This window comes from Lucilia sericata, unplaced genomic scaffold (assembly GCF_015586225.1).
Source record: "Lucilia sericata isolate MDLA Ls3-8-SP2 unplaced genomic scaffold, ASM1558622v1 Contig001324F_arrow, whole genome shotgun sequence".
NCBI lineage: Eukaryota > Metazoa > Arthropoda > Insecta > Diptera > Calliphoridae > Lucilia > Lucilia sericata.
In genome coordinates this window covers 81,289-105,090 of record NW_023995269.1, presented here as the reverse complement: position 1 = coordinate 105,090, position 23,802 = coordinate 81,289, and the positions used below count along the sequence as shown (strand labels likewise).

At 31.7% G+C, this 23,802-nt stretch overlaps 1 protein-coding gene across 1 annotated transcript in view; it reads right to left on the bottom strand.

Moving 5' to 3' along the window:
• Positions 1-23,802, bottom strand: part of LOC119610959 (inactive rhomboid protein 1-like) — a gene marked incomplete at its 3' end in the record, with an annotated part of 120,470 nt that overhangs the window by 22,697 nt on the left and 73,971 nt on the right. Inside the window, exon 2 of the mRNA XM_037966384.1 lies at positions 6,508-8,886. Within this exon, the coding sequence (XP_037822312.1) occupies positions 6,508-8,856 (2,349 nt within the window). The remainder of the gene's footprint in view (positions 1-6,507; positions 8,887-23,802) is intronic.

Genomic DNA, 23,802 nt, shown 5'->3' with positions numbered 1-23,802 from the left:
AAATGTTTTATAGGAACTGAAATCTTTCTACCGAATTTATTAGGAAAATTAGATTACTTACCCAACACCCCATTAACCGATGAGAATAGGTCCAGAATTGACTCTACCTCCATAAAAAATTTGGCATAAACGATTTGTTTTTAAAAATCAATATTTTTAATTATGAAGAGCACGGTCCATACTTAAGCCCTCATTAAAGGCCCTCTTCCAAATATTACGCCGATGTTCATATTAATATCGAATTATGATAGTAAAATTTAACAGAGATCTAATAAATTAAAAAAATTGTTTCGATAATAACAAAAGCATCGATTCTTAAAACAGAAAAACTGACAATTTTTGACCTCATGTCTTCCATTTTCCTTCATATTATCAATATATGTTCTTTATGTAGAAAATAAAACAACTCAGTTGTTTATTTTGAAAAAAATGCAAGAAACACGATATTTATGGCAATTTTAATTTGTTCGAAAACTACAAAAGATCAAAAAGGTATACAACTTTGAAGGTTTATATCTTTGAGAGTGTATATCAGATTTTTTTGATTTAAAACCCAATCTATTACTATGGATGAGCTCTTTCATTCTAATATAATTTTTATATTAAAAAGTTTAAGATAGTGCATTTTTTAAAGAAATGTACTTTTTGATTGCATTTTTGAAATTGTTCTCCCTGTTTAAAAAGTTTTAAACATCTATTTTTGTCGATTTTTAAAATATTTTATATTGGAAAATTTTTAAATATTATTGATGTTTTGTGCATTTAACAGAATTTAAAAAAGCTTAAATGCATATTGGATGCATTTTCTACATTTTACTCCATGTTTAACATATCTTGTAAGTGCATTATTGATAAATTTATATAAAATATAAAATTATATATATTTTATGGACATTTGAACTAACTTAAACTAAAAAAAAATAATTTTCAATCATTTTCGCAAAAAATTATGCTTGAATATTCATTTAATAAAAAAAAAATATTTTATATTATATAAAAAATAGCAAGTTTTGATTTATGATATTTTAAAATACATTCAAAAGGGAGAACAATTTGGAAAGCGCGCTCAAGGTGCACTTGCATTTTTGTCCATGAGTGAGTGTTATGACACGTTATTGCTGTTTTTAATGTGCGATGCATTCTTTCAACTAAACCGTTACTTTGTGGATGATACGAAGTAGTTGTGATATGTTGGGCACCTATGAATTGAGCTAATTCAGCAAACACATTTGAAGTGAATTGTCGTCCACGATCAGAAACTATTTTATTGGGACATCCATATCTAGAGATCCAACAGTTATAAAATGCGTCACATATAGTTTCAGCCGATATATTTTCTATAGGAATTGCTTCAAGCCATCTTGTAAATCTATCTATACAGGTTAGGAGATAACATTTACCTTGACTTGGGGGGAGAGGTCCTACTATGTCTACATGTACTTCAGAGAAATGTTCGGACACAATTGGAAAAGCTCCTTACGACGACTTCACGTGCTTTGAAATGTTCGCCTTTTGGCAATGTTCCCATTTTCGTATCATTTGAGCAATGTCTCGATTCATTGAGGGCCTAAGCTTTAGTTGAGTAGATTTTTGATCATTTAGAATTTCTTTCAATTCTTCATCGTTATTTTGATTATCTGCCATACTCTCGTAGTTAATTAACTCGATCGCACTTGATCTGGACAAATAATCTGTTACTACGTTCTCAGAACCGGGCACATGTCTTATATCTGTTGTAAATTGAGATAAAAAATCTAGATGACGGATTTGTCGTGGGCTGGCACGTTCGGGTTTCTGCTTAAAAGCGAATATAAGAGGTTTGTGATGCGTATATATTGCGAAATTTCGTCCTTCTAACATGAATCTAAAATGTTTGACACCTGCGTACGTTGCTAATAATTCTCTACCGTATGTGCTATCTCTGAATCCATTTCCGGATATGCTAGCAAAGCAGTATTGCTACACCACTTTAGTGGGGAGGGTATATTGGGTTTGTGCTTATGTTTGTAACATACAAAAATATTCGTCCTAGACCCACCTTAAAGTATACCAATCGGCATAGAATAGAATAGAATTTTCTGAGTCGATTAAGCTATGTCCGTCCGTCTGGCTGGCTGTCCATGTAAACCTTGTGCGCAAGGTACAGGTCGCAATTTTCAAGATAATTGGATGAAATTTGGCACTCACGTTTTATTTGACTCAAGGACGAAGCCTATTGAAAATGGTTAAAATCGGCCCATTATTTCACCTAGCCCCCATAGAACAGAACCCCCCGAAAAGGGCTTTTGAGATCATAATTATGTTAAATATACAGATATATCGATAAAATACGGCACAACTAAGTTTTATAGAAGTCTTGATGACCCTGCCAAATTTCATAAAGATCGGGCCATTTGACCCTAGCTCCCATACAAAGTCCCCTTCAGAAAATTACTTGAATATCCCAAATTAACTTATAAACACAAATATCGCGATGAAATTCAGCACAATAAAATATTATGTAAATATAAATATATTCACAAAATTTTATCGGGCTTGGTCCATATTTGCCCCTAGAACCCATATAAAGCCTCTTTCAGAAAATTAGTTTTTCATCCATAAATTGCTTAAATGCATCGGAACAAGGGAATATTGAAGATAAATGCTTTATTATGAAAAATAAATCACATTTATTATTCATAACTGGTGTAGGGTATCATATGGTCGGCCCCGCCCGACTATACTTTCTTACTTCTTTATTATTTTAAATGCTTCTTCTGTCTCAGGAGTCCATTTAATTTGTCTTTTATCCTTCTTTTACATCCTTTTAGAAATTCATTCAATTTAATTTGGTGGTGTGCTGCATGTATCATAAATCTTCGATAGTAATTGGTCGTTGCAAGAAACCGACGAAGTTGTTCCAAAGTATATGGTTTTGGAGTCTCTAGAATTGTTTTAATTTTTGATTGCATGGGTTTAAGTGCTCTTCTTTTAAACTTGACGCTATTAGAACATCGTCAATGTATACGTATACGAAATTTAAATTACGACAAATATTGTCCATCCACCTTTGGAAGCTCTGAGCAGAATTACGTAAACCGAATGGCATTTTAAGGTATACAAATAGTCCGAAACGTGTCACAATTCAGTTTTTTTCTATATCAGATATGCCTTGATTAAATCGAGTTTGGAAAATGTATTATTACCTGCTAAATTAGATGTGAAATCTGTCACAAATGGTATATGGTATCGGTGTGGTATAGTTATGCGAATTAAAGCTCTATAATCGCCACATGGCCGCCATTCGTTATTTGATTTTGGTACCATATGGAGTTGTTGGTCAAACAACTTTTTGATGGTCTTACAACTCCGTTATCAAGAAGATATTTAAATTCATTTTTTGCACAAGCTAAACGCTTAGGGTCTAATCTACGAACTTTAGCTTTTACTGGCGGACCATTTGTACCAATATGATGAAAATTTTGAAAGTTGCGAGGTATTTTTGAGATTCGGTTAACTGAATATAGTGCAGGATATTTCTCAAGTAATTTGTGGTATTCGATTGAGGCTTTAATGATATTAAGTTAAAGTGACGGTTCTAATGATATTTTTGCGGGTACACTTAAAATGTTTTTCTATCCACTATTGTGAAATTCTTAAGATCTGGTAAAAGATCAAAATGCTTGAGGAAATCTGAATCTATAATAGGTTTACTAACTTCTGCTATAATAAATTTCAAAACAAAAGGACGTCGAAGACCAAAGTCTAATTCAATGATATGTGTTCCACAGGTTTTTATAATACTACCATTAGCAGCATAAAGTGAAAACCTTGGTTCGTACATAGTATTATTATACCCTACACCACTTTAGTGGGAGGGTATATTGGGTTTGTGCTGATGTTTGTAACGTACAAAAATATTCGTCCTATACCCACCTTAAAGTATACCAATCGGCTTAGAATCGATTTCTGAGTCGATTAAGCTATGTCCGTCTGTCCGTCCGTCTGGCTGGCTGGTTGTCCATGTAAACCTTGTGCGAAAGGTACAGGTCGCAATTTTCAAGATAATTGGATGAAATTTGGCACATACTCCAAGGACGAAGCCTATTGAAAATGGTTAAAATCGGTCCATTATTTCACCTAGCCCCCATACAACAGAACCCCCCGAAAAGGGCTTCTGAGCTCATAATTATGTTAAATATACCTGTATATTGATAAAAAGCGGCACAACTAAGTTTTATACAAGCCTTGATGACCTTGCCAAATTTCATAGAGATCGGGCCTCATTTGACCCTAGCTCCCATACCAAGTCCCCTTCAGAAAATTACTTGAATGTCCAAAATTAACTTATAAACACAAATATCGCGATGAAATTAAGCACAATAAAATATTATGTCAAAATAAATATATTCACAAAATTTTATCAGGCTTGGTCCATATTTGCCCCTAGCCCCCATATAAAGCTTCTTTCAGAAAATTAGTTTTTAATCCATAAATTGCTTAAATGTATCGGAACAAGGTAATAAAAAATTATTATGAAAACTAAATCACATTTAATATTCATAACTGGTGTAGGGTATCATATGGTCGGTCACGCCCGACTATACTTTCTTACTTGTTTTTTTTATTAAAGTTTTTTGAAGGCAAACCTGATATTGCAGCGTCCGTGTCTATCAAAAAGGATAATTTAGAATTTCTGTCTTTTACGAATAGGCGCCCATCGCCAATAGGAATTTCAGTGGCCGTTACTGAAACTCCATTTAGTTTTTTGCATATGAACATGGCGAAGTACATTTGTGAATCTTTCTCCAAAACGACGATGATACCAACACCATTTTCGTTTGCGAGAATCGGATCTATTGCTTCTGAATGATGTCGAATCACGTGATAGATATATGTTTCTCTTACTTTGAAGCTTTTCGATCTTACTTTCAAGTGTTTTAATTTGTTTCGAAAGTTGTCTTAATGTGATTTCTGATATTATTATTTATATATATATTGTTATTTTGTTTATATGTGTATAATTTCAAAAGTTACTATACGATTTATTTTTTAAATTGTTGTGGTATTGTATACAACAGTAACTACCACACACTGTACAAATTGTTTACTGAAAACTATCTTCCGACATTGTTGTTTGTTTATTTTAAACACTTTAATTTGTATTTTAATTATTTTAAATTTAACAAGTTAGAGTGCTATATTCGGCTGTGCCGAATCTTAAATACCCTCCACCAGCAAAATATTTTTAATTAAAACCCATTTAACTACGTAATTTTTAGATAACTTGGCAAAATTGTTGTTCCCGTATTGATATGCATATATCAATCTAATTTTAACTAAGTCCAGAAAAATTTATATTAATAGGCCAGTTCGAAAACATTTTAATATAATGATATATCTATACACAGAACATATTCTTGTCGAATTTTATCCGGATATAATCATTTAATAACGAATTTAGTGGTATTAAGTGATTTTCAGAAGTAAACCTTAAAACCAAGACAACTTATGGACCGATCCGGAAAAAATTCCGTAGAATGATTTATATGCTCACAAAACATATTCTAGTCGTACTTTATCCCGATAGCTTTATTATTCAAAGAAATATATGCGTTTAAGTGATTTTCGTAAATGGACCTTATATGAGAGCTATGACCAATTATGGGCCTATCCGGAAAAGCTTTTCATAGAGTGATTCATATTTAGACAAAAATTATTTGTGTCGAATTTTATCAAGATACCTTTATTTGACAAGTGATTTTCGGAAGTGGGCCTTATATGGGAGCTATAACCAATAATGGACCGATCCGCAAAAAATTTGGTAGGATGACTAATGTGTGACAAAATTCATCGCAATATCTTTGGTAGTTTCTGAGAAAACTTCAAAAGAATTAGGAAAAAAAAGTAATTTTTTTCGAGCTAGTCTGAAATTTTTACTCATAAGTTATTACGTTGTGAACCGATTTTGCTGATTTTCAATACCGAACTGCTTAGGATAATAATAAATATTTTGGGTGAATGTGGTTGATTTCCTTTGCTTAGTTTTAACGTGAGCGTGTTTTAGGCAGACAGACGGACATAGCTAAATCGACTCAGAATTTCATAAGGACCCAGAATATATATACTATGTTGGGTCTTAAATGAATATTTCTTGGTGTTACACACGGAATTACAAAGGGTATAAAAATCGATTTGTATGGAAAATATGAGTTCTATTTATGTTACAATGAAAAAAGTTTTCATTTCCGGCGGGAATATTAGCAATTTTCCTTTTGGGGCTATCCTAATGTATATATATACTTTAAGGTGGCCATAATTAAAATGTAGAAGTTACTAAATAATATTTCCTTTGTACATAATATTCATGCTTATAGAACTTGTTTCGACAACAGAGGCCTTTGTAGACAATCTTTTAAGGAAGTATGGTTAGAACAAGAATTAAGATCTAAAAAAGCTCTGCGTATTTTTTAATTTCACCATTAGAAATTTAGAGGGAATTTTTTTGTAATTATATTTTCACATTACCTGTAGTTCACTTTCGGTTTTAAGGCTGCCAAAACGTCGTAAAGCCAGTCGCCTTTGTCGGCCTTGCCACAAACCATAGTCCTCAGCCTCGGTAGATGGTTCGATACCGAAAAATCGCAACACTTCCCTCCGCATGTACTGAGTGAAACGTTTTTTACAGGAGTAGCGTTGCTGTTGTTGCAAAGTACTGTTTGCTGGTTGCGATATTGGCTGATTCGATGGAAGTTGTTGTTGGTTTAAGGTGCGCGAAGTTGGTAAAAAATGTTCCAAATTTGAAGATTGTGACAGATTTGGTTCATTTATATGAGGCTGTACTATTTGATTGTTGTTACTAATGGCCTTCAGTTGAGTTGGGAACATTTGGTCCGGCGAAATATCCAGCTTTTTGTAAAGTAAACGGTTTGAGGGAGTCATAGAATTTGTTGGAGGAGTTATTGGAGTTATATGGTTAGAGGACTCCGTTGGGGTGGGTGTTAATGTCATTGTTATGTTGGTCATTTGTTCATTGCTTAATCCTTGATTGGCGTTGTTGCTACTATTATTGTTTGTAGTAATCAGAGGAGCCATTTGTGGCACCGGACTAATAGGCCCTGTTGTTTGCGTTGTCTGATGAACGCCGGTAGTTCGTCGTACCGTTTTGCAATGCAAACACGTCGATGATGTTCCAGATCCAATTGAAATACCGGCAGATGTGGAATTTTCTTCACTTCTTAATACATTTGGACAGGTTGTAGACTGACTTACATCATTCATACTGGTAATAGTTGAATTCAAGGACATTGGCTCTTGCAGGTCATTTAAAGCGGAGCAAAGTCCATTTCGAGATGTATATGTTTGTGGCCTTGAGTTTAGATTTGATGGGGGTGAACTTATCCCACCATTACCGCATCCCATTATAGTTGCTACCATATGTGTTTGTGTAGTAGAGCTACTGTTCTGAGAAGCCATCATATTTGAACTTTTCGAACTAATTGCTTGCTGAGCTGTTTGTGATTCATTAAAGTTCACCATCATCGAGGAATCTTTACCAGCAGTTTTATTGCAATTATATGAATTGCGCAATCGGGGCGATGAGCTGTAATAGTCGTTTGACTGATTTAAATTTAATGCAGCTTGCGGATCGTTCGCCTGGTCTGGTCCACAGCATTTAATCGCTTGCACCCGATATGGCATTGTAGTTGAAGTCCCCACTGAAGATCCTGTACTTGTATTTATTGAACTACTACTTTTTGATGTAATTGCTGCTGAATTTGCTGGTATTTGTGTCGGTGTTTGTATGTTTATTTGCTGATGGGTATGATGTTGATCAGACGATACATACAACTGATTTGGAGGAGGTGGAGTTGGTACATAGCGCTTGACAGGTGTATGAACAGTTGAAGCCAAGTAGGAATATGTGTCTGTTGACACTAACGAAGGCGTAGTACAGTTTTGGTAGGGAAAATGTGAAGATAAATTCACAAACCGAGTCGATGAAGGCATAACAACCGAACTAGACCCCGGGGCAGTGTTAACAGATGGCGAGGAATTTGCTGAGCTTATGTCACGATAACGATCATTATTTATTCGAAAACGAGTAGTACTTGGCGAAATTGAACGTTGCATAGCATTTATTGATTGATTTGCACTGTATTTAAGACTATGATGACTGGGTGCTGGTTGAAATGCGCATGTTGACGAAGACGACGAACTACCAACGCCAGTAGATATCGAAGAGTTTGACGTAGAAGAAGAAAGTGTCTGTTGCTGATGTTGTGTTTGTGATGGATGCTGTCCTTCGGTTTGACCAGGACCACCCCCACTTGGTGGTGATATTACACATGTGCCTTCAATAAAACGGTCACTGTTCGGCGCTGGTGAAGGTGGTGGTAAACAACATGCCAATGAATCATCAAATCGTTCAATAGGCTGTAAACTGGGCTTCCTATGCTGATGATAAAGCTGATGTTGCAAAAACAAATCATTTGGGTGTGGGCTATATCGTGCCAAAGAAATATCGTTGTTGCAGTCATTCAATGTATTTGTACTGCAATTTATAGCATTGGTGCTAAGTAATTGTTGTTGATAGCACGATGATGATTTGCGACGCAATGTTGAATTCGTTACACTGCTACTGCTCGACAAAGTTGTCATGTGTGGCGGCAAGGCGTTACTCGAACTTCCTCTTCTATTGATATTTGAAGACAAATGTTGACTTTGTGACTGTTGAAATTTTTGCTCATTGTGCACACGGGAGTGACTATTTCCGTTCACTACAGGGTGTCTATGAAGATGTTGTTGTAGATCTGGAAGTTCCGTTTCACAATTGCTCAAATTGGAACAATGTATATTTGCTTTTGGTGAAAGCATTATCACCTAGATATAAATTACAGTATCTTCCTAAAAAAAAAAAGAAAAACATATAAATGGAAGGGTCAAAATTTAAAACTACTAGATTCAACTGCATAATATATGTACATTAGAGTGCTCCAAAAACAAAGTTGAGAATTTTGCCCGTCCCCCCTCTAGAATTGTTCATTGGATTATAAAACTATGCCATACAAAAAAATTAGGCTGATAGGATAACGTTAACAGGTGCCGCAGCGGCTCTAAAGTTTCCAAGTGCATTTACAAGGGGAAAACATCGATGTTTTTCAGTATTTGCTCAAATTTGGCTATTAAGTAATAAATTTTGCACTCTATTGTAAAGGAATCGTAATGTGCACAGAATAAGCATTTTGGAAACACAAAAATTGCTTGAAAAATTTAAAAGTTACCTTTTTGGGATATATTCTAAAAAACCATTTTGTTACTTAAGATATATCTATAATTACTCGAATATTAGTTTTTGTCCTTATAAGATAACGCAAACTTGTTCTCAGCTATGGTCAAAAAAAGTTTAATTTTTCCAATGGCCGCATAGTGGGAAATTTTTGTCGTTTTCTGATCATAAATCTGTAACATTTTATCTGTTAGAGATAAATGCCTAAAATTTTACACCAACAATTTTGATAATATTTCTGATCATATATATTAATAGAGCTTCGAAAATTCAATGGTTACTTGGCTTGAAATTGAATATTTTTATTGCAACAATTTGAACAAAAGTTTTGTGGTAATATTTTTTTCGAATGTAATGAATTAATGAACAACTGATATTATTAACCACTTATATAGAAATAAGTTTTATCTAAATATAATTTATACATATAAATGAATTGTGAATATATAAAAACCTACCATTACCCAGCAAAAACTTATATTGAAAAGTAATGAGTTAAAACTTTTCACTACTTCTTCAATAGCATTTTAACTCATAATTTTAACACGGTCATGACATTGGAGGCAAAAACTTACCACGCATTGATAAATAAAGCTTTTGTGATAAAATTCGAGCTGAATATGTTTTGTGTACATACAAATCATTCTACCAAATTTCTTTTCGGATCGGTCCATTATTAGTCGTAGCTCCCATATAAGGCCCACTTCCGAAAATCACTTAAACGCGCATATTTCATTGTCAAATGAAGGTATCTTGAAAAAATTTGACACAAATATGTGTCACAAATATATCAATCACTCTACGAAATTTTTTTCCGATAGGACCATATTTGGTCATAGCCCCCATATAAGGTCCACTTCCGAAAATAACTTAAACGCATATGTTGCATTGATAAATAAAGCTATTGGTATAAAGTTCGACCTGAATATATTACATATGTGCACATATAAATCATAATACCAATTTTTCCCCGGATCGGTCCATTATTGGTCGTATATAAGGTCCACTTCCGAAAATCAGTTAAACGCACATATTTTATTAATTAATAAATCTATTGGAGTAATATTCGATTTAAACTTATTTTTTTGCATATAAATCATTATACGAAATTTTTCTTGATCGGTCCATAATTGGTCACAACTCCCATATAAGGATCATTTCCGAAAATTACTTAAACGCACATTGACAATCAAAGTCATCGGGATAAAACAACAATTTTGTCAAGTTATCTAAAAATTAGATATTTAAATGTGTTTAATAAAGAGTAGCTTGCTGGTGGAGGATATTTAAGATTCGGCACAGCCGAACATAGCACTCTGGCTTGTTTGTTTTATTTCTGTTCCTCTAATTATATAGAACATTATTCAAATAGATAGTGTTTTTCGAATTTTTGAACTTTGGTGTTAAATTGTTACCAAACGTCTCAAAGGGTTAATTTAGCTTTTTTCACTCTATTTTAATTATCGGACTATATGCGATAAATTCCAGTCAGTTTTGGTAAATATGGCCGAGGGTTTCTTCAACAAGTAAAGAGAATATTTATCTATCTGTAGTGACTTTTTTTGAAATAGATATCAAAATTTATCTTATAACGATAAAATAGTTATTTTATTTTTCTGTCTTTTTTTAATCCTTAATCCTTTTAACGACCAAAAAGTCCTTAAAACTTTAGAAATTGAAATTAGATTAAATTAGGAAGTTTTTACTAATTTGTAGAAAAATTTAAACAACTTTTTTTGAGAAATTATACTGAAATCAGCTTTTCAATCACTGGTAGGGAACTAAGGACACTTTCAAATGATTTGTTTTATTTTTTCCATGTGCAGTAGATTAAAAGAACTGTTAAGTTTAAATTATGTCACACCGTACTTTGAATTGTAGTGCCCCTGCTGTAAAGAGGCAAAAGTCTTCGGGGTATTTTATTAATTTAAAAAATACGTACGTAAAACTTCAAGCTTGAAAACTGACAAATTTATTTGCGTGAAGATGGAAAATACAATATACTAAGAAACTAGCTGCGCGGACCCGGCGTTGCCCGGCTTTCTTCTAAAATAAAATTATTCTGTCTATAATGACTATACTTTTTTTAATAGATGTCAAAATTTAGCTTATAACGATAAAAAATTATTATATTTTTCTGCATTTTGTTTAATACTTAAACTCAATTTCTGGACAAAAATATCCCTTAAAAATTTACAAATTGAAAATGAGCTTTAATTAGGAAATTTTGACCAATTTGTAGAAACATTTAGGAAACTTTTTTTTTAGAAATTATACTGAAACCAGCATTCTCAATCACTAGTAGGGAACAAAATTTCAAGGGATTTTCTTTCTATTTGAAAAAGTACGGGCAATTGAAGAAACTCTGAAACGATCATGAAGCATTCTGCACAAAATTATGAAAAATTTGGAAGATTTCAAATTCCTTTAAAAATAATAAAATTAGGTTTTTTTCTGATCTAAAAAATATGAAGAATATCGTCAGATGTACAAAGCAGATACCCAAATAATTTTACTTATTATTATAAATGGTAAATGGAAAATGTGTGCTGAAGTTATTCAAAATTATTATTTAATTTGAAAAGCTTAGAATAAATACGGCACTACATACAGAAAAAGTTGTGCAGAATTTTTGGTTGATAATTTTAAAAAATATAAAAAGATATATAACAGTTTTACCAGAGTGAGACTCAGCTAATCCAGGGGTCGAATTCTAATTAAATAATGCCAGTTGTCCTTCGATTTTATAAATTAACAATTTTTATTCAATTCAAAATATTTGGTTTTCTTAAACAAGGATTACAGCAAAAGGATACACTAGAGAACTGAATGATATACCCGAGAACTGAGTGACGCAGAGTACCCGTACAACGTGTTTTGTGCTTCACGTGTCGACCAGAACAGGCCTTCTTACTTTCGACAGTGAACTTTTTGTGTCAAAAATTTGTATGAGGTTGTTAGTGTATTTAGTACCACTACGCCTGGGATAAATGGCAGTTAATACCAGTGTATTCCCTGTGCTCTACTACTAGTATGCCTGGGCACTATGGCTGTATAAACCAGTAGTAACCCTCTGCACTACAACATTGAATTGGGGAATTTCTGTCAGTGTGAACGGCTGCTAACAAAGCTGTTTCATACTTGTATTAGCTGTCCGAACACCTTGACAGATCAAGCCCAACTGAATCTGTAGTAGAACTCTTTCACTAACTAGCATTATGACCGGGAAGACGATGATAATTATTTGCAAGAGTAAATTATTTGCTTACATGTATCAGTGTTCCAATCTCTTATAATATTTGCTCTCTCTCTCTTTCTCTTATAACATAAACAAATATATGCATTCATTCCCCATAACAATTCACCTAAGTTAAGTGCAATGGTAATAATAATAATAATAATAATAATAATAATAATAATAATAATAATAATAATAATAATAATAATAATAATAATAATAATAATAATAATAATAATAATAATAATAATAATAATAATAATAATAATAATAATAATAATAATAATAATAATAATAATAATAATAATAATAATAATAATAATAATAATAATAATAATAATAATAATAATTATGATAATAGTAACAAAATAATAATATTCATTGCCATAATACTAATAATAATAATGATAATAGTAACAAAACAATACCAATATAACTAATCAAATAATTATTGTAATAGTTGAATATAACAAATTTAATATAAAATATATAATATGATGAGAATTATATTATGTAACGAGGAACTTCGTTACAGATATCAAAAGATCAATTTATCCAAATTTTATATGAATCTATGCATCGTTTGAGATGTCTACCTATTTAAGATTTGCAAAAGTGCTGTCTTTCGGGACACTCTAATGAGTAGTCAAATACATATCTTCATGGTTTTTTAGATTTGAGCTGCATTTGAAAAATGGCAGTCGAATTTATATTAAGATCATTTTTTGATGGCATATTTACCTGATCATAGATTTTTATTGTTATCTCGATTAACAATACATTTAATTTTTTTATTTTTGATATAAAACTCGATTTGTATGGAAAATATGAGTGATTACGGTGTTAAAGGTAGGAACCACAGTCGATTTAAAATTCGAATTTAAGTGAAAATGTAATATGATTATATTATTTTCCCTATTTTAGAAGCGGTTTTTGTTCAGTAGTTTTTATTCTGCATACAAATGTGGCATCGCACAGTGGGGCAGAATCGAAATTTTTTGAAAATAAATCTGGCATTTCTAAACGGCTGATCCGATCGGGATAAAATTTGGACTCAATTTTTTCTTGTTAGTTAGACAACAAAATTTCCAATAATATACAAAAAATTTCAGATCAATATCATTTACAGATCCAAAAATATACGTTTTTTAATTTAAAAATTCAAAAAATTTTAGATTTTTGCCAAAAATGTGTCTTAAATCTTTTATTAATAAAATAAAATTTTCTTTAAGAACATATAACAATTTTATAGTTTTCTAAAAGGTATCTTTACGCAGAACGCTTTGGCGTAAAAAACTTGTCCTATTTTTTGAAAATGTTGCCACTGCGTCCTTCCGAATATGACCTATTTTTTATCAAAACTTCAACTTTGGGCGACATGTTCTAAAATCCCAAAGCTGGGATCAGAAAACTGAAAGCAGTTTTGGAAACCTCAATATGTTTTCTATTTACTCCAAAAGTATTTTCCCAGCCCTGAAAGAAATGTGGACCCTATGGGTAAAAAAGTAAAAAATCCCATTTTTGGGATTTTCATTCCTATTTTTGGGAATTGCGGGATGCCCTTTGACCTTTTCAATTTTTTTTGCATTTTCTTATTTGAAATGACAAATTTAACAAGCGTTTAAAATTTCATTGAGTTTTGTTCATAAATAAAGATTTTGTCATATATTACATATTTGTTTAATTTCTAAAACTATGATTTATATCAAAATTTTAATAGGGTCGCAGATAGCTACAACAATTTAGTCCATATTTATCCCTTAATATCTTTTTTTAGTTATATATGGAAATTCTCGATTCTTTACAAAAATTTTCAATCCAATATCTCAATTACATTCAAAAATATGTTCAATTAAACCTGTATCCTTTAATTTCATATTTTTCATATTTTAGTATTAAATATGACAGAACGTATTTAAATCTTATATTTACCTATTTTCTATTTGTTTGCTTATCCTTATAATTGAAAGGTCCTATTATGCTTAAATTTTCAGAAATTTGTAACTATTTTTTACCTAAATTTTTTCGACAGATCATTTCGTTCTGTTTTGTTTATGATCATGTAAGTAAAAATATACAGGTAATGATAATTTCGATTCATTCACTAATAAGAAATATCAATGACTGAATTACAGGTTATAGTAATATAGTCCTAAATGTTAATAGGTAGACAATTCGTAATTTTTTACTTTGGAATACCTGTATCGGAAATGACAAGAATTGGTATATAAGTAAACTTCTTAGATTTTAAGTACCATATTTAATAAATCTACAATGAAGATTACATTAAAGTACGAAGAGTTGTGTTCCATTTTATGGAGTGTATCTTCAAAAGGGCCAGAAAGAATTGAAGACATTTCAAATTATATAAAAACTTCATATAGTAGAAAAGTAGACAAAACAGGCATATAAAAATTTTAAAACTTTTTAAATCTTTTTGATGTAAAAAATAAGTCTGTGGATGGAAATCAAAAGAAATTTCGATTAAAATTTTGTAGTTGGATAGAAACTACTACGGAAATCTCAACTTACAACACATCAACAGGAGCGCCTTGCAAGTCATACGAAGACTTATGTTCAAGGTAAAAAAAAATAGGGTCACACAAAAACTTTTTTCAATCTCAAATGAGGAAATTGCTGATACATTTAACGAAATGCTGAAAAAGGAAAACCAACCTATGGATGCCGTACATATTGCAACTATTCTTCCTAATGCATCACCAAAACGACTTAAGCGAATTGTGGAAAGTATACCAACTCCAACATCACAATCAAATTTTACTGAAGAGGAAGCAATAGCGCTTATGTTGGAACTGGGTCTCAGTCGAAATAAGTACCAAATATTAAGGAAAGCTCTGCATGAAAAAGGACACAATATATTACCATCATACAAGGCAATCCAGGAAAAAAAAAACAAACTATCCTACCATCACCTATTGCTGTTAATGATGTGGAAGCTTGTATTGATATATCATCTTTGCTCGAAAACACAGCATCAAGAATTGTGTCCGACTTTTCAGAAGACCAACTAAGGAAAATTCATAACTGTGATGTTGTCTTAATGTGTACGGGGGATGTGACGGTTTATCAGCACTTCTGTGACGGTTTATCAGCACTTCTAGAATACAAACAAGCTTGTAGAAGTCGGACATTAGCAGACTACAAAAGTGTATTTACAGTGTCTCTCATAAGTATTCGAATTTAGGTAAACTATGAAAAAAACCATATTTAATAATATATTTTGTGTGGAAAATAAATAAATTAATTGGTTATATTGTCTAGATAGTCCTTAGATTTGATATCACGCCCCTTAAAACTTGAAAACGTTACATTTACTTAAATTAGTTGTGCTTTTTTAAAAAAAAGTCCATGAAACTACTTCACAAAAGTATACGAATTTTTCCTGTTTGATCATATTATACGATACACAAATTCTAGAATCGCATGGTTTTATGCTTAATATTGTTTTAAGGGGTAACTATCAACCGCATGGATATATTTTTGACCCATTTGGTCCACAATTTTGGGGGATTTGTACCCTCTTTTCATGTAATATCATTAAAATGGCGATTTTTGGCTATATTTGTAATGTTTTCACCCTTTTTCCAGAGATAAAACTAAAATTTAATATTGGAATTTAATAGAACCCATAGGGTATCTAAAAATAATATTTTTTGTTATAAGGATCTGTACTTAAACGTTCCAAGATGTATTTTTGGTATCGTTTTTCAGTTTCTAATTGAATTATCTGGATCATAAGTCCCTTTTCGTACCTCTAGGGACGATATTTTCCGACAAAGTTGTCTAGTGTATATTCATGTACATATTGGCACTAATATATTTTAAATTTTCAATATATTATAGCGGTATACAACCCCAAAACATGCCTTAATAAAACGTCATCCTATATAGTAGATTTCAGTTTTTACTACTCGTAACTTTCACGCTTATGTTGCCCGTTACAATAACACTGTAAGTCCAAAATTTTGGTTTTAATTTGATCATAGTAAATAATATTTAAACATATATCAATATTTTTGAGTTAGATCATAATGATATCGTGCCATGCAGCATGGAGGCCATTGGTATCTAAAAATAATGATTTTACTATTTTGAATGGTGTTTCTTCGAGGCATGTTTTGGAGTTGTACACTTCCACAACACATTGAAAACTTAAAATGTATAAAAGCTGATATCTAAAAGAATATATACCAGAAAACTTCCCCGAAAAATAGTTGATCCTAGTATTATAAAAATGGACTTAAGTTCCAATATATTGAATTAGCGACAGAAGAATGATCTGAATAATTTATCTTGGAACGTTTAAATACAGATTCTTGTAACAAAAAATATTATTTTTATATACCCCAAGGGGTCTTATAAGTCCCAATATCAAATTTTTGTTTTATCTCTGGAAATAAGGAGAAAAATTTACAATTATGGCCAAAAATCGCCATTTTAATGATATTACTTGAAAAAAGATACAAATTCCCCAAAATTGTGGACCAAATGGTCCAAAAATATATCCTTTCCGTGGATAGTAACCCCTTAAAACAATATTACGCATAAAAACCATTCGATTCTAAAATTTGTGTTGCGTATAATATGATCAAATATGAAATACAGGAAAAATTCGTATACTTTTGAGAGGCAATTTCATGGACTTTTTTTAAAAATCCATAATTAATTTAAGTCAATGCAAATTTTTCAAGTTTTAAAAAGCGTGATATCTAACATAACGCCTACCTAGACAATATAAAAAATTAATTTATTTATTTTCCACACAAAATATATTATTAAACTTGGTTTCTTTTTTTAGTTTACCCAAATTCGAATAATTATGAGAGACACTGTATGTCATCATTAGTGCCATTACGAATTCGTTCATATTCCTTAATCCATCATCGTCAAGCGACGGAAATTCATTTGAAGATATATGGATCAATACAACTCCAGGTTCAAAAAATTTTTGTAGACCCATTGGATTTGAATATATAAAGGAGTCAAAGAAAACAACAAAAGATTTAGTTGAATATTTAAAAGATGAAATAAATGCACTGGAGCCCATTTGCATAAAAATAAAGGAATTCTCTATTAACGTATCATATCAGCTAAGCTTAACAATTATTGATGGAAAAGTCAGCAATGCCATAACAGAAACTTCTTCCTTCTGGAGATGCTCAATATGTAATGAGAAAAAGTCGCAATTCTCAAATATAAACAAAAGCAGAAGTATTAATGAAGAAGTCCTGTCTTTCGGAATTTCACCACTTCATGCCAGAATACGATTTTTGGATTACTTTTTACACATAGCATACGACCTCAAATATAGAAGTGTGCCAGAGAATCTTACTAAATCAACAAAAAATAAGGAAGAATTGAGAGCTGCGGAAAAAAGCAGAATCCAAGAAGAATTTAAAGTTCAGATGGGATTAAACATCGACAAACCACTTCCAAGTTGCGGTAGTACAAATGACGGTAATACGGCGAGAAGGTTTTTTCGTGATTTTGAAATTACTTCAAAAATAACTGGAATCGACAAGGAGTTGCTTCGAAGAGTTAACACTATTTTAATGGCACTGAATAGTAAACATAAAATTAATGGAAATCGATTTGGGAAATATACATCTGAAATTTCTAAATTACTTGTATCTCTGTATCCATGGAGGGAACTAACACCAACACTACACAAAGTATTGTGTCATGGTCAAATAATAATTGAATCGAATATTCTTCCACTTGGAGAGTTAACAGAAGAAGCCCAGGAAGCGAGGAATCGAGATTTTAAGCATGTTCAACTATTCAGCTCAAGAAAATGCTCCAGGCAATCACAGAATGAAGATATTTTTAATAGTTTACTTCTATCTTCTGATCCTGTTCTTTCAACTATGCGAAAAAGATGGATTTGTTATGAAACTCTATCATCTCAAAACAAGGAAGATTTAAAGGACTTATATTACCTTCTGGATATGTATACCGATATGACAGATTATTTTATAGAAAATAAGTAGTGTTAGGAATTAACTATATAAGTAGGTTGTAAGAATTAATTGTATTATGTTTAAGATAAACAGTTCAAATATTCAAATATATATTAAATTGTGTTTTATATTTCGGTGGGCGGGAAAGGTGGTTTGTGTGGGGTGATTTAGGTGTTGTTGTGCGTGGCTCATAATAAAATTATAATTTTTTATTGTATATACAATGTTATAGTCTTTAATAAAATAATTAACTAAATAATTTTTAAAAATTGTCCAAATATTTTATTCAACACCAAATGTATGTTCTGTCATACTTAAAACTAAACAAGTAAGAAATTATAGTCGGGCGAGGCCGACCATATAATACCCTACACCTTTGACAAAAATATCATGTGATTTAGTTGCCATAATAAAGCATTTAAGTTGAATTGTACCTTGCCTTAGATATACATACTTAAGCTGTTTATTGTTGAATAAAATTGTGTGCAATTAGGTGAAATTTTGATGGGGGCTTTTCATAGGGGCTAGGGTCATATGAGAACCTATTATTATGGAATTTTTGGGGGTCATCAAGTCTTGTATACAACTTGGTTCTTGCAGCTTTTTGTCGAGTTTTTGTTGAGTATATTAAACATAATTATGAACTTAAAAGCCCTATTCGGTGGGTTCAGTTGTATGGGGGCTAGGTGAAATAATGGACCGATGTAAACCATTTTCAACAGGCTTCATCTACTGTACCATAAAAGATCATGAGCCAAATTTTATTGAATTATCTCCAAAATTGCGACCTTTGGTTTGATTACAAGTTTTAAAAGCCCTATTCGGGGGTTCAGTTGTATGGGGGCTAGTTGAAATAATGGACCGATTGTAACCATTTTCAATAGGCTTCGTCTACGGTACCATTAAAGATCATGAGCCAAATTTCATTGAATTATCTCCAAAATTGCAACCTGTGGTTTGATTACAAGTTTTAAAAGCCCTATTCGGGGGTTCAGTTGTATGGGGGCTAGGTGAAATGATGGACCGATGGTAACCATTTTCAATAGGCTTCGTCTACGATACCATAAAAGATCATGTGCCAAATTTCATTGAATTATCTCCAAAATTGCGACCTGTAGTTTGATTACAATTTTTAAAAGCCCTATTCGGGGGTTCAGTTGTATGGGGGCTAGGTGAAATAATGGACCGATGTTAACCATTTTCAATAAGCTTCATCTACGATACCATAAAAGATCATGTGCCAAATTTCATTGAATTATCTCCAAAATTGCGACCTGTAGTTTGATTACAAGTTTTAAAAGCCCTATTCGAGGGGTTCAGTTGTATGGGGGCTAGGTGAAATAATGGACCGATGTTAACCATTTTCAACAGGCTTCATCTACGGTACCATAGAAGATCATGTACCAAATTTCATTGAATTATCTCCAAAATTGCGACCTGTAGTTTGATTACAAGTTTTAAAAGCCCTATTCGAGGGGTTCAGTTGTATGGGGGCTAGGTGAAATAATGGACTAAGAAAAATTCATAACTGTGATGTTGTCTTAATGTGTAAGTGGGGATGTGACGGTTTATCAGCACTTCCAGAATACAAACAAGCTTGTGGAAGTCGGACATTAGCAGACTACAAAAGTGTATTTATGTCATCATTAGTGCCATTACGAATTCGTTCATATTCCCTTAATCCATCATCGTCAAGCATCGGAAATTCATTTGAAGATATATGGATCAATACAACTCCGGGTTCAAAAAATTTTTGTAGACCCATTGGATTTGAATATATAAAGGAGTCAAAGAAAAAAACAAAAGATTTAGTGGAATATTTAAAAGATGAAATAAATGCACTGGAGCCCATTTGCATAAAAATAAAGGAATTCTCTATTAACGTATCATATCAGCTAAGCTTAACAATGATTGATGGAAAGGTCAGCAATGCCATAACAGAAACTTCTTCCTTCTGGAGATGCTCAATATGTAATGAGAAAAAGTCGCAATTCTCAAATATAAACAAAAGCAGAAGTATTAATGAAGAAGTCCTGTCTTTCGGAATTCCACCACTTCATGCCAGAATACGATTTTTGGATTACTTTTTACACATAGCATACGACCTCAAATATAGAAGTGTGCCAGAGAATCTTACTAAATCAACAAAAAATAATGAAGAATTGAAAGAACTGAGAGCTGCGAAAAAAAGCAGAATCCAAGAAGAATTTAAAGTTCAGATGGGATTAAACATCGACAAACCACTTCCAAGTTGCGGTAGTACAAATGACGGTAATACGGCGAGAAGGTTTTTTCGTGATTTTGAAATTACTTCAAAAATAACTGGAATCGACAAGGAGTTGCTTCGAAGAGTTAACACTATTTTAATGGCACTGAATAGTAAACATAAAATTAATGGAAATCGATTTGGGGAATATACATCTGAAATTTCTAAATTACTTGTATCTCTGTATCCATGAAGGGAACTAACACCAACAGTACAGAAAGTATTGTGTCATGGTCAAATAATAATTAAATCGAATATTCTTCCACTTGGAGAGTTAACAGAAGAAGCCCAGGAAGCGAGGAATCGAGATTTTAAGCATGTTCAACTATTCAGCTCAAGAAAATGCTCCAGGAAATCACAGAATGAAGATATTTTTAATAGTTTACTTCTATCTTCTGATCCTGTTCTTTCAACTATGCGAAAAAGATGGATTTGTTATGAAACTCTATCATCTCAAAACAAGGAAGATTTAAAGGACTTATATTACCTTCTGGATATGTATACCGATATGACAGATTATTTTATAGAAAATAAGTAGTGTTAGCAATTAACTATATAAGTAGGTTGTAAGAATTAATTGTATTATGTTTAAGATAAACAGTTCAAATATTCAAATATATATTAAATTGTGTTTTATATTTCGGTGGGCGGGAAAGGTGGTTTGTGTGGGGTGATTTAGGTGTTGTTGTGCGTGGCTCATAATAAAATTATAATTTTTTTATTGTATATACAATGTTATAGTCTTTAATAAAATAATTAACTAAATAATTTTTAAAAATTGTCCAAATATTTTATTCAACACCAAATGTATGTTCTGTCATACTTAAAACTAAAATATGAAAAAGATGAAATTAAAGGACACAGGTTTAAATGAACATATTTTTGAATGTAATTGAGATATTGGCTTGAAATTTTTTGTAAAGGGTCGAGAATTTCCATATCTAACTAAAAAATGATATTAAGGGATAAATATGGACTAAATTGTTGTAGCTATCTGCGACCCTATTAAAATTTTGATATAAATCATAGTTTTAGAAATTTAACAAATATGTAATATAAGACAAAATCTTTATTTATGAACAAAACTCAATGAAATTTTCAACGCTTGTTAAATTTGTCATTTAAAATCAGAAAATGCAAAAAAGAAAATTGAAAAGGTCAAAGGGCATCCCGCAATTCCCAAAAATAGGAATGAAAATCCCAAAAATGGGATTTTTACTTTTTTGCCCATAGGGTCCACATTTCTATCAGGGCTGGGAAAATACTTTTGGAGTAAATATAAAACATATTGAGGTTTCCAAAACTGCTTTCAGTTTTCTGATCCCAGCTTTGGGATTTTAGAACATGTCGCCCAAAATTGAAGTTTTGATAAAAAATAGGTCATATTCGGAAGGACGCAGTGGCAACATTTTCAAAAAATAGGACAAGTTTTTTACGCCAAAGCGTTTTGCGTAAAGATACCTTTTAGAAAACTATAAAATTGTTATATGTTCTTAAAGAAAATTTTATTTTATTAATAAAAGAGTTAAGACACATTTTTGGCAAAAAAAACGGCAAAAATCTAAAATTTTTTGAATTTTTAAATTAAAAAACGTATATTTGTCAAATGAAGGTATCTTGAAAAAATTTGACACAAATATGTGTCACAAATATATGAATCACTCTACGAAATTTTTTTCCGATAGGACCATATTTGGTCATAGCCCCCATATAAGGTCCACTTCCGAAAATAACTTAAACGCATATGTTGCATTGATAAATAAAGCTATTGGTATAAAGTTCGACCTGAATATATTATGTGCACATATAAATCATAATACCAATTTTTCCCCGGATCGGTCCATTATTGGTCGTAGCTCCCATATAAGGCCCTCTTCCGAAAATCATTTAAACTCACATATTTCATTATCAAATAAAGCTATCTTCATAAAGTTCGACAGAAAAATGTTTTGTGTACATACATATGAATCATTCTACGAAATTTTTCTGAAGAGACCCGTAATTGGTCATAGATCCTATATAAGGTCCACTTCCGAAAATCAGTTAAACGCACATATTTTATTAATTAATAAATCTATTGGAGTAATATTCGATTTAAACTTATTTTTTTGCATATAAATCATTATACGAAATTTTTCTTGATCGGTCCATAATTGGTCACAACTCCCATATAAGGATCATTTCCGAAAATTACTTAAACGCACATTGACAATCAAAGTCATCGGGATAAAACAACAATTTTGTCAAGTTATCTAAAAATTAGATATTTAAATGTGTTTTAATAAAGAGTAGCTTGCTGGTGGAGGATATTTAAGATTCGGCACAGCCGAACATAGCACTCTGGCTTGTTTGTTTTATTTCTGTTCCTCTAATTATATAGAACATTATTCAAATAGATAGTGTTTTTCGAATTTTTGAACTTTGGTGTTAAATTGTTACCAAACGTCTCAAAGGGTTAATTTAGCTTTTTTCACTCTATTTTAATTATCGGACTATATGCGATAAATTCCAGTCAGTTTTGGTAAATATGGCCGAGGGTTTCTTCAACAAGTAAAGAGAATATTTATCTATCTGTAGTGACTTTTTTTGAAATAGATATCAAAATTTATCTTATAACGATAAAATAGTTATTTTATTTTTCTGTCTTTTTTTAATCCTTAATCCTTTTAACGACCAAAAAGTCCTTAAAACTTTTGAAATTGAAATTAGATTAAATTAGGAAGTTTTTACTAATTTGTAGAAAAATTTAAACAACTTTTTTTGAGAAATTATACTGAAATCAGCTTTTCAATCACTGGTAGGGAACTAAGGACACTTTCAAATGATTTGTTTTATTTTTTCCATGTGCAGTAGATTAAAAGAACTGTTCAGTTTAAATTATGTCACACCGTACTTTGAATTGTAGTGCCCCTGCTGTAAAGAGGCAAAAGTCTTCGGGGTATTTTATTAATTTCAAAAATACGTACGTAAAACTTCAAGCTTGAAAACTGACAAATTTATTTGCGTGAAGATGGAAAATACAATATACTAAGAAACTAGCTGCGCGGAC